Source organism: Limulus polyphemus, unplaced genomic scaffold (genome assembly GCF_000517525.1).
Source record: "Limulus polyphemus unplaced genomic scaffold, Limulus_polyphemus-2.1.2 Scaffold6, whole genome shotgun sequence".
NCBI lineage: Eukaryota > Metazoa > Arthropoda > Merostomata > Xiphosura > Limulidae > Limulus > Limulus polyphemus.
The window spans coordinates 207101-219781 of NW_013665616.1; the positions used below are offsets into that span (position 1 = coordinate 207101).

General features: G+C 29.7%; 1 protein-coding gene across 1 annotated transcript in view; it reads right to left on the reverse strand.

Annotated features, from left to right (window-relative positions):
* Window positions 1–12681, reverse strand: part of LOC106474856 (sodium channel and clathrin linker 1-like) — a 72985-nt gene that overhangs the window by 34456 nt on the left and 25848 nt on the right. The window contains exons 4-6 of the mRNA XM_022380383.1: window positions 10749–10820; window positions 6808–6858; window positions 5391–5461 (exon numbers count right to left, since the gene is read on the reverse strand). Coding sequence (XP_022236091.1) covers window positions 5391–5461; window positions 6808–6858; window positions 10749–10820 — 194 coding nt within the window. The remainder of the gene's footprint in view (window positions 1–5390; window positions 5462–6807; window positions 6859–10748; window positions 10821–12681) is intronic.

The following is a 12681-nucleotide window of genomic DNA, read 5'->3' on the forward strand; positions in this document are numbered from 1 at the left end:
GTTGTACATTCGCTGTCATGTTAAACTTATATTACAGTTTTTCTTCATTACCCATTTAAGCCGTCTCCAGCCATTAAAAGTTGTTAGCTGTTGTTTCAAGTAAGGAGACAGCATGTCAAATCTAGAATTCCACCTGGTTTGGACATCTTGAATCAACTTATGCTGAGGAAGCTTAAGCATAAGCAAACTCTTAAGTAAGAGTCTTAAATCCAGAATTATTCACCACTGAAAATGGTCTTGTATCTTTAGTCATAAACATTCCAACAGCTCTTATCTCTTTTGCCTTCTGACTGTTTGGGTTTAAGTTAACTTTAAACACTTCCCAGAGTTTCAGCTGAGGAGCACTGCCCTTTACTGCATGCAGAACATGAAGTTGTTGGAATTTACTTTTAATCTCCTTCGTTTCTTGTAATGAATATCATATTTACTTCTCATATGTGTCACCACGTTTGATATTCCCATTTTATAACTGACCTCCACCTTACAAATTTTATATAGTTTTCAAATAATCAGTTTTTCTTACTCTGTTTTGGTCTAAAATTTCAAACCCAGAATAATTCCAAATAAATGATTTTTAGGGAAAAGGTGTGTCCTGTATTTTATGCTTTGATAAATCAGTCACTGTTGACACAGCACGTGGTAGTTTATTTTACCATTTATTGAATAATTTGATATGTGTTATTCATGAAAAATTAGAAACCTGAATACTGGAATTTCCAAGCCACAATACTAAAAATAAAGAAATCTATATTTAGAACAGTTACACAATACACCTACTTATCATGCACTTGCATAGAAAATAAAATTTGTAATTTACATTAGTTAAAGCATTTGCTTTTATACAACACAAAAGGACATTCAGAAGAAAAAGAAATAGCAAACTGAAATGCAGCACAATGAACCATGTATCAAACTATGGCTAATGAACAACTATGAATCATAATTTTGGTGAATTGTTATTTCTCTAATTATTAATCATTTAACCAGAATAATAATTAAAAAAAAAGGACAGTTTAAGATGGCACAAAGTACTGTCCAGGGGTACTTTGAATATTTAACTCATTTACAAAGGTATTTCAATGAAACTGAGCAGTCTGACAGAAAAAAGACTAAGCTATTCTTCTGGTGCAACTACTTTTGACGTCTCATAATAAATAAGTATTCAAATTTAAATGAAATTTTCTGCAAAAACCAGAAATTGACTTTAGTTACTCTAAAATGCTTACTAGTTTTAGATAATGTAGTATTACAGATACAATGTTACATAGAGAAAATGTAGTATCTTGTTTCAAAATGATTTTAAGGCCATCAAAAATGTAAATATGAAGGTATTATGATATCATTTTAAGAATTTGTATTAATACTTTATTTTCCAGAATTCAGATTTAAGTTTGAAAATTTTTTGTGGGAACTAAACTTGTCCAACATATTGTGGTGAGACTGTCAATTCTTAGTCACAAGTTAATACAAACAGATGACCATTACGCATAATCTAAGAATATTTTCATTGTTTCAAACATAGTACTTTAAACTTTTTAAAATGTTTTATAAAATTTAAACTGTATTATCTTATATTTAGAAGACATTATGTACAAATAAAGTAAATATTGGCCATAATATGTTAAAATATGTATAACTATTCAATGATATTTTAGTGGAAAAATTTTTTTTTTCTGTTTATAAAAAAAAATAATAATACTAAATTTAAAAATAAACGTAAGCATATTTTTCATTGTAAACAATATCTAATATAAGTATTTGGTATCAAGAAGTCAAATCAAAAGTATTTACTTCACTGTACAGTATAAAAGTTATCAGGAATTTTCAACTACTGTATTTGCATAAAGCACTGCACCTTTGGATGTGGCCAGATGCATGGTTTTGGCCACATTCGTAAGTATATCCCTGCAGCGGGCATGTCCAAACAATATTGTATGAGAAACACTTTACATCCGCGTGATTTTTTGGTTGTAGACATGGCTGCCCCAAAATTAAGAGTCTTGGGATTCAGGCTGCTTGATCACAGGCTCTGCAGCTGCTTAGCTGAGGCTTCTTGGATATCTATCACACAGCATGAGAGTTTAAGATGTTAGTAAAGCAATTACTAAATATAAATGTCATCTTTTGTAGGGGTTGGTCATGTTACAAGCATGGATTATTACCTTAACTAACTCTTGAAGGAGCAATGTTCATCTAATAAAAACTTGCCAGAATTTTTGAAAGCTGCATTGATCTTGCTCTTTATCCCATAAGATTATTTTATAAACAACTACGGAGTTCATTAGCAAGAGACTGCACAATATGAAAAGTAATTAAACCCAGTATGGATTTATTTTTAAATACCAGAATAATTAAATTTTCCACTTACTGAAATTATTTTGTTACTTTCTTATTTATCCATATTTTAATCCTGCTTCTATTTTAAATGTTTTATTTGATTGTTCAATAGTTGTAAGAAAGTCTTGAATGAATGTTAACAGAAACATCCAACAAAGAAGGAAGTTAAACTAATGATAAAAACATAAAACTTGTAAGTGCATATACAAACATATAAGGAACTAAATGTGTATTTATAAATCCTGAAATTGCTCCTAAAAGAAACACATGAAGCAAATATAAAATTTATCTAATGTGAAAAAACCAAAATGTTTAAAAAAACTGAAAATTCCAGTCTCGTATTATTCAAGTATACATGAAGCAAATTTTTTTCAGCAAATAGTGTTTTGTTTGATAACTCACTATGGGTATACTTTCTTCATCAAGTGAACAACCCCCTCATCAATAACAATTGAATATGGTTGGTTATACAAGGTTACCATTTAATTTATTGCATGGTGTAACTTTTTTTAGCACAATGATCATTAATCTCTCATATTCTATTTTTTTGGTAACACTCATGAAGGCTTTGTTGTTTGTTAAACAACCCAGAACTTGAAGCCACACATCAACTTCAACATTAATTTTGTAGTCTGTTGCAAATCCTTGTAAACTTAAACACACAATTTCTTTAAGTTTTTGAAACTAATATGCTACATACTCTGCACTTCACTTTAAAATCATCAACTACTTTGGTGGAATCATTCTGCAAATAGGGTATTCTTCATTTGAAATCAGTTTATGGATGTAGACATTATCAATAAATCACTCTTCATGCAACTAATAGCAATTATCAACTAATAAGTGAGAGATCCAAAGATCTGTATGTACTGCAAATGAAAGGTCTATGCACGTCTCAATAAAACAACACCAGTTGAGATGTTACTTTTTGCATATGTTACAGGGCATACCACAAGATGGGATTTAAAGAAATGGTGTTTTAATTATTTACATTTACACAAGTACCATGAATTTTATCCTTTTGATACTTTTATATATTGCAATAAAGTTACTAACTTTTCAAAATTCATAAACATTTCAAGTTATAATTTGCCACTGACAATGCCATAAAAATCTAATTTATTTGAAATGTGATTATGAACAGGTATTGAACCTTTCAAGGTGATGATGTGTGTTTGAAAAAAATAACTCTTTCGTTAGGGAGTCAAAATACTAAGAGGCTAAAGTGTAGGAACATATGGTGTTATTCATAATACTGAAATTTACTAATCATAAAAATGAATGCTACAGTATTTATAATGTTACAGGTTACTAATCACAAAAATGTTGCCCTTTATTAGCTTGATTATATTCCTTTCATGTTACAAACTCAATGTATATTTAATTGTGATATGTAACATCTAGCCTACTGTCAATCAATCATGAACACAATCATACTCAGTGGCAGGGATTTATTCATTACGAATAGCAATTATCACCAGAACATAAAGAGAGCTACTTGTTATTAGCTACACCCACATCCTGCCAGAATTCCAAGCATTCTACTACTGGAAGCACCCACACTGCCAATTAGCAAAACCATGAGCCAAAGCATCCATCTATCAATTTATCTTTATCTGCTTGTAAGTGGCCACATGAACAGCTTGAATTTTTGTCACATGTTCAATGAGGCAGCGATTTTTGTTTGTGCTGTAAAAGCACAAACCATATCTTTAAACTAATGCATAATGAAAAAAGCCTTAAACTCATCATAAACAAACTTCAAAACTTTCATTGTAAGACTACTTCACAAGTAATTAGCATGTGTACATTAAGAAATATATTTAAATTTATTAAGCTACATAAAACTATAAAATCGTTTTGGTTTTTAAATACAAACTTCTGTTTTTCACTCGGTTTTTAATTTAAAATTTTATTTATTCCTCTATTTTTTCTAACTTCTGTTCTACCTGATTCAACTCAAATATGTTTTGTTTCAGGTCTAAGTAACTTTTCATAAATATATGCATTCCATCACCATTATTTAAACTAGCAAAGATAAATGAATTTAAAAGGAATATATAGATGTCAACCAATAAACATAAATTCAATGACCTACACCAATTCCACAAAGGGAAACATTTCATAATGGTCATAAATGATTATACCAATACAGTTAAGGCATCATCTGAAAACAAATCTTTCTAGTATTGCTTTTCAGGTTTCACTCTAAATATACTGCATGGCATGTACATGTTAGAGCAGGGAATCAAAAACAGAAACAGTTAAAGATTACATGGTAAAACAAAACCAAAACTGAATTTATTTTACAAGCCTAGATATCACACACATTCTTTCTCTCTCAGCCATGTTTTACCATTTGCCTGATTTATTCTGAGAAATATGATGTGTTCCTCAACAAGCAGGACAATAAAAATTATCATAAGTGTAAATATTTTTAGAGAATGCTCTTTGCTTAAATAATATTAACTAGTAAATTCAAATAATTTTTATGCAATTTCCTGTAATTTATTTGGTATTTTATTGCAAAAGGTGGATAAATGGCTAACTCATTTCAGGATGAAAAAAAAAAATTTACTAAAGTATGTATCCTACCTTTTCTAGTGTCATTTTATATTCAATGCAGATATTACTACAGGTGGTAAAGATATATTTATGAAAACAAATTGCTACCTACCTTTATAAACCTTTGTTTGTTTGTTTTGAATTTCATGCAAAGCTACACTAGGGCTATCTGCACAAGCCCTAGTGTATTTAGCAGTGTAAGACTAGAGGGAATGCAGCTGGTCATCACCACCCACCGCCAACTCTTGGGCTGCTTTTTTACCAATGAATAGTGGGATTGACCGTCACATTATAATGCCCCCCACGTCTGAAAGGGCGAGCATCTTTGGTGGGACGGGGATTCGAACCCGCGACCCTCAGATTGCGAGTCGAGCGCCCTAACCACCTGGCCATGCCGGGCCTTTTTATAAACCTTAAATACACTCTTAACAGGGTATCTATTTAGGGGTCCACTCTGCAATCATGCAAGAAAAAAAAATTAGACTTACACAAGTTCTTCTTTTGTTTGTGTTAATTCTGAGTTGACAATTGCCAGTGCTTGTGAAAATTCTTCTTTCATCTGGAACAAAGTAAAAACGTTCTCAATATTATTAATATTGGTATGTGCTTTTACATGATTTTAAAATTAAATTCCAGATGCACAGTTTTCACCAACTCCATATTTATAATTAAAAACATTGTAAAACAGGATGATGAGGAATACAATTTTTTTGGCAACACATCCATTAACCTCAATTCTAAAACTATGGCTTGAACATAAATAAAATTGATAGATAGATAGCCCAGTATTGCAACCTATAAGGTCCAGGATTAAAAAAAATAAATATATATCATGGTTCTAATCACCAAACAACAGGGTGGTTATGGATGAGTTACTCGTAGTCTCTTTTTCTCCAACATTTGATTGTATAAGAATTACCAAAATGTTTAAAAATTCACAAAATTTACAAAATGAGAATGCCTCATCTCACATATTTAACAATGATGAATAGTATACATCCACCAGACATCACAGTTTTTGAAAAAGAGATAAATAGATATAAATTTATGATAAATATATATCAAATATGATAAAAAAGTAAATTGTATCATCTGTGAATGTAGTATTGTGCTTCACTGAAAGCTTAGTAAAGTTAATATCATAGAAATAGTGTGATAGTCCAATCAATACTTTATTGATATTAATAGCAAAGTTAGATGAAGTAGATTTTGTCCCACATCACCTTGTTTTATGGTATTGAAAGATATCTTAATCTTAAAGTTTTTACCCACTTGGGCTTTCAAACTAAAAAAAAAAAGGGATCAAATTTTTGTATAATATATTGACAAATTTTTACCCAATAAATATGATTTAATATTAAAGTGTTTCCCATGTATCTGACAAAGGTGCTAAAAGCTTATGCTATATAACATCATAATTTTTTGATTTAGGTACAATAAAAAGGTCCTATAAAGAAAAATCTAAATAAAATAACAATATTATGTTATTTATCTATCTCTCTCTAAATATATATATATATTTGTTTTATTATTTTCATTCTGGCATGCCAATGTTTAGCAGAACTAGTATTTTCCTTGAGAAGAAATTTTTGAATTTATATCTTATAAAAATTATTTCTTCCAAATACTCGTGGTTTTTGAGCTGCAGTTTGAATTTCTAATTGGTATGAGTATTTTTGTTCATTTGCAAGAATTTGCAGTATCACACATTATAGAGTTCAAAGAATGACAGTCAAAAGGAATAAAAAATGTCATTTTGTTCAATTGCAACAGCCTAAATTACACTGTACAATCTTAAAATTATGTGTTCCAAGCTCTTAAAGAATGACCTACAGCAACAGAAATGTGAGGACACTGACAATGGTCCTAATAATTACTGTTGTAAGTATTGTAAAGCTAACATACCTGGTTACCCATTTTTTCCATTTCTTTCATCTCTGGAAATTCGTGCTTACTCTTAAAAAAAGAAAAAAGAATCAGTCAAGGATATGAAACTAACTACTTTTTGTATATGTTTCAGTTATATACAATAAATTGTATAAAATATCTGACAAGATACTTGTTTTCACAAGTTATTTTTTACTCAAGAAAATTGTTATAATGATCATTTAGACATTTCGAAGTTCAGTAAGTTTGAATGAATCAATTTAAGCATAATGTACCAAAAAAATAGTTTTTACAAGAAGTATATCTTCATCATTTAAAGAAACAACAATACTGTATATACATATACAATAACTAATTATTATACTTCAAATTGTAAAAACCCATCTTGATATTAATGCATAAACTAATACAAAAGTTGTTCAAATATGGAAAGAATAAAACTTACAAAAATTTATGATAAAAAAAAGTTACAAATGGTAGGAAATCTTCATATAATAAAATGTTAACAGATCAAGAAAATAGATTTATATGTATTGGTAAGTGGAAGCAACTGATCCTTCAAAAAAGAAAAAAAATGAAGTGCTGGTTTACCTGAAATAGATAAACACCATCAAGGACTTAATGAATAAAACTCAGTGAGATTTAATATAAAGTAAAACAAGTTATAACATTATAATTAAGATTTGTATTTGTCTGTTAAGCAGATAATGTACACACAACAGGGATCTAACCTTGAATTTTAGCATTATAAGCATTAAAGCTTACAATTGAACAAAGAGGGCTTTTCAACAGAAATAAAAATATAAACAAAAAGCTTGGTGAAAAAATACAAAAGATAGGTCCTATTATGTGGATATCAAAAGAGACAGTGCCATTTTTATTCAGCATGCCAAATGAACTTAGCAGCATCTCAAAAGAATCTCTTCACTCCACCTTGCTCCGAGTTCTTCTCTTGGCTTGTTCCATGGTTAATCCTGTCATATTTCAGACATTGTTCTCCTACCTGGATGCAAGTTTTTCTCTTTCCTTACAAGATGGTGTATTTCAAACTGTTATTTCATCTAGCAATATGACCAAAATAACTCAGCTTTTTGTGATGGGTAGGCTCCAACAGCCTTTTCTTAGCTCTTATTTCTGCCAGTATTGATTTATTGCTTCTCCTTACTATCCATGAAACCTGGAGAATTCTTCTAAAATAGCAAAGTTAAGTATATGAAATTTGATTTCATCTTCTTTCTTTACAGTCCAGAACTCAAATCCAAAAAAACAGCTGAGTAAACAATGAGGTATAACACCCAAATCCCCAGAATGAGTGGTAGTACGGTGGCTTCACGTTATTTGTTTCCTTAAAAAGACTTGACAGATTATTTCCTGCTATCCCCAGCCTTTGTTTATTTATAGGCTGGAATAATTGCTTGTATTCATAATTAACTCCAGATATTCAAATGATTCCACTCTTTCATCACCACACATAATCAATGGGGATCAATTACCATAATTTTTGTTTTATTTGCATTCAGAAGAATCTTCTTTTCTTTGTTCTACTCCTCAACATTTATTCAAGCACCTTTATAGTGTTTATAAGGAGGGGGGAATCCCCTGTGTATTTAAAGGTGCTCATCTTAAGCCCAACTGTTCTGAATCTCTTTTGGTTTATCTTTTAGTACTCCTCTTATAATCTATTCACCATATAAATTGTACAAATTAAGTGATATCATGCATCCATGTCCAATATTGTTCAGGATCTTAAATCATTCTGTACTGCAAAGTTCTAATCTGACTGCTGATTCCTGACCTCTATACAAATTGCAAATGAGCTTGATGAAATGAGAAACCTATTATCTGCAATGTTTTCAATGGTCAGTATATATATATACCATGTCTCATGTTATGGTAGGTAAAAAGAGCTAAGAGGTGGTGTAGAAGTAGGTATTAAGGCCAAGCCTGTTATGTGCTTAAACAAATTGCATCAAAAGTTTTTGAATACTTTTTACAGTGTACACTGTTATTAGAATCCAGAGGAACAATTACCATGAAAACTGAAATATTCACTTACTAGTTAAGACTGTTACAAAAATCTTCAAAACAATTATTTTTAAAATATACATTTCAAAGTTCCATAGCATAAAAGCTTTAACTTGAAGTGAACAACATTATATAAGACTGACAAATAATAGACTGTGGTATATTAATTACCTTATCAACTGGATTTTTTACATCAATGCTTGTTTGTTTGTTGACATGAGGGCTACCTACTCTAGCAGTCTCTACTTTTGAAGTGATAGACTAGAGGAAGGGTAACCAACCAACACCACCCACTGTCAACTCTTTTCACAAAAAAAGAGTGATATTTGAACATCATTTTTATAACACACCATTGGCTCCAAAGTATGGAATGCAAATTCTTTCTTTTTTAAGTAGTAAAGGGGCATGAACTGTGGAACCTCAGATCCACAGTCCAGCGTACTAGTCACTGGGCCATGTTTCTTGGATCTAGGGAGAAAGTTACAATAATGAAAATGTCAGGTTTTTATGTATGGACCGGATTTTTTATAGTAGGTGTCTGTGACTTTTTGGTGATAAATTTCAACAATAAACAAACAGCACACAGTCCAATTGTTTTAAAATAATATATATATATTAAATCAAGTCAAAAAATATACAAATGTTTGTTACACTGTTGGTTATCACAGTTGTAAACACAGCTTTAAACAATTGTCTCTTTTTCATCAAATTTCCTTTTAAAATCATCACTATAGCTGTTGGTTATCACAGCTGTATCCAGAGCTTTAAATAGTTGTTTCTTTTTCATCAAAGTCCACATAGGCTGGTTCAATTACTTCAGGACACAATTTACAAGATGAATTATTTTTCTCCACTCTGTTATTACAAAACAATCTGTGATAATTTCACTTTACAAATCACCTCTATATGCTCTTCACAGATAAACTCACAATCATACTGCCTAGATCTAGCTATCTCTCAAACTAAATTTTCAATGCATATTTTGATAATTTCTAAACATTTGCTTTTAAATTTCAAGCTAAATAATTTAGCTTCTCTGTTTATATTTGCTTCAGCATGAAGGATGGCAGGCATATTATTTAATAAATTATCCATAATTATCCCATATATGTGTGCGTGTGTGTTTAAAAATATACAATTAAAAAAAATGATTTCTTATATTTTAATGAAACATTTAATAATCTTTATCAACAAAAATCACAAAAAAAACTGAAAGTTACTCAACAAATTCTTTATCTTTTCCAACTACTTGCTACAGGTGTATTTGTCATTTATAGCCAAAACCAAAATATTTGCACTAAGTCAGAGATTACATAAAAAATTATAGCCTGTTTGTTTGTTTTAGCACAAAAGCTACATAACAGGTTAACAAGGATAATCAAACCCTGCTGACCAGTAGGGAACAAAATTTATAGTAAAAAAGTAAATTTCAAGATATGATATTTTTGTATAGTTTTACATGAAAGAACTTATGTAGGTTTTTTATTTCCATTTCAGAATAGTAAAATGCTTTCATCAATTTGCGTATCTTGACTTATGAAATCCATACATTCTATCTATTTTACTTTGCTAAGAAAACAAGCAGAAAACATGAATATCGGTTTTTAGATACTCCCTATACGAAGTTAACAATTGTAGTTTTATGGTTAAGTTATTTTACTTCATATAAGTATTATACGATTTAAATGCGATATACTATTTTCATGCAAAAACTTTCTAAGGTGTATAAATTACATGAAATTTATATATTCCTATACCCAACCAGTAAAACTAATGTGATCATAATAAGTAGAGATGGAACATGTACAACCCATAGTGCATTCAAATAAATAACACATATAGAATACATATTTACTTTCAGCTAACTCACTTTTTGAAATTGTAAGATAATTTCAAATGTGTATTGTAACATTAAGGTGAACACATATACACACCTGTATTTCCTTCTCTAATCTTTCAATTTCTTCCAAAGATAACTGCCACATCTGTAAAGCTGTGTCTTTTGCCTGTAGTAAGAACAATTAAGCTTTCAAAAATTCTTTCTAAAGATACTATTTCTATATGAAACATAAAACCAGTATCTCAAATATCTGACAAATTCTCTGCTAAACTGAACCTGTTAGTGTAACTATTTGATTTCTTCAGTAAGTACATGCACTACCATATTTGAATTATAGATATACAAGCAAAAAAAAAATCACCATTTTAAACAGATCAATTTAAAGTACTATTTGACTACAGTGTATAAGTGTTCTAAACAAATAAAGGCCAAAATCTGCATGTATATACTTGCTGATTCTTTGTTAACTACAAACTTTTTACATTCAGTTTAAGGATTTTATCTCTACTTTTCATTATGGTGTATATAAACATGCACACACATATATATATATTCTATTATTACACACACACAGATAAAATTAACAATAGTTAAAACTTCAATTTAAAATGAATAAACAATACTAAATACACTATACAATATATGTCCTTTCCATTTAATGAAATATTATCTTGCAATAAAAATAAATTTTGCATGAATATTTATTTACATGTCTGTTGTATACAAATATATTTTCACGTGATCCTGTGTCATAATATAAACATTATACCTAAAAGTTACATTCAACAACTATCTATCCAAATTAATTTGGTACTTCAGCTTATCTTTATTGCGAAAACACATAATAGGAAAATTATATAGAGATATTTTTATTGAATTTTACATGCATTTTATGAAAGATAACATTAATAATATTAGACATTTTTGTATTCTGTATGAAGTAATGTATATGGATATGTAACCTACTGTCTATTATTTCTACACAACAGATAAATAGCAAGATCTGTTCCTCAAAAAAAATAAAAAGGCTAATTCCCAGCAAAACTCACTTTTATTAATTGTCGTATAATGTTTTTGTCCTTTCAAAAGTTGCATACACACTATACTTGCCTGTTGGTACAAGTATATCATTTTAATCAAACTGTATGCTTATATATATCTTACCCCTTCACTGAAGCTGGTACACATATGGCACCAACCTATCAGAGTCAAGGCTATCTAGTAAATCTATAAAATAATCTGTATTTTTCTCCAGCTTCAGTGGTGCATGCTGCTTTGGCAGCAAGATGTTGTACAGGCCTCTTTGACATCTTAATGGAAACTGATGCACACAAGGTGGAAATAATTGACTTACTGTATGGCAGCATATAGTGGAATGTCAATGGACATCATTACAACAAAACTTACGATGTAATGCCTCCCATGGGAATTTTAAAAAAAAAGAACACATATGTGTAGCAGCTGCAGTCAACATAAAAAATGTAGAGACAATATACGTATCAGCCAAAGTGAATGGGTTAACTAAGCCTTACAATCAACTTTATAATCTAATCTTTATTCAGTTTGAAATTCAAAAACATACATATATATATATCACTTTCATTAAGCTCTATTAAGTTTATGAATATCACTGTACTGTACTCTATTCTAAAATATATAAATGTTTGCAAGTTTTAAGACCAAGTATACAAATTTCAGCTTTATTAAATTTTACATTTTCAACTGTATAAATATTTTTATTCGGTTACACAACCTAAGATATTGTTAACAGCAAGGATACTCAACTGATGGAACAATTTGTTTTAATCTTTATCAGTAAAAATATATTAAAAGTATATTAAAATAGCTTTACTGATGGCTAGGTTTATCTCTAAGTACATAACTTTCTCTGATTGGAAGTTACTTTTATTATTACACAAAATAGAATGTATAAATATCTCATTGATTAATCTCTATGGCCAATGGTACAAGTATAACATTTATGACACTCTACTCATAAATTATTTGTTTGTCTATATATATATATA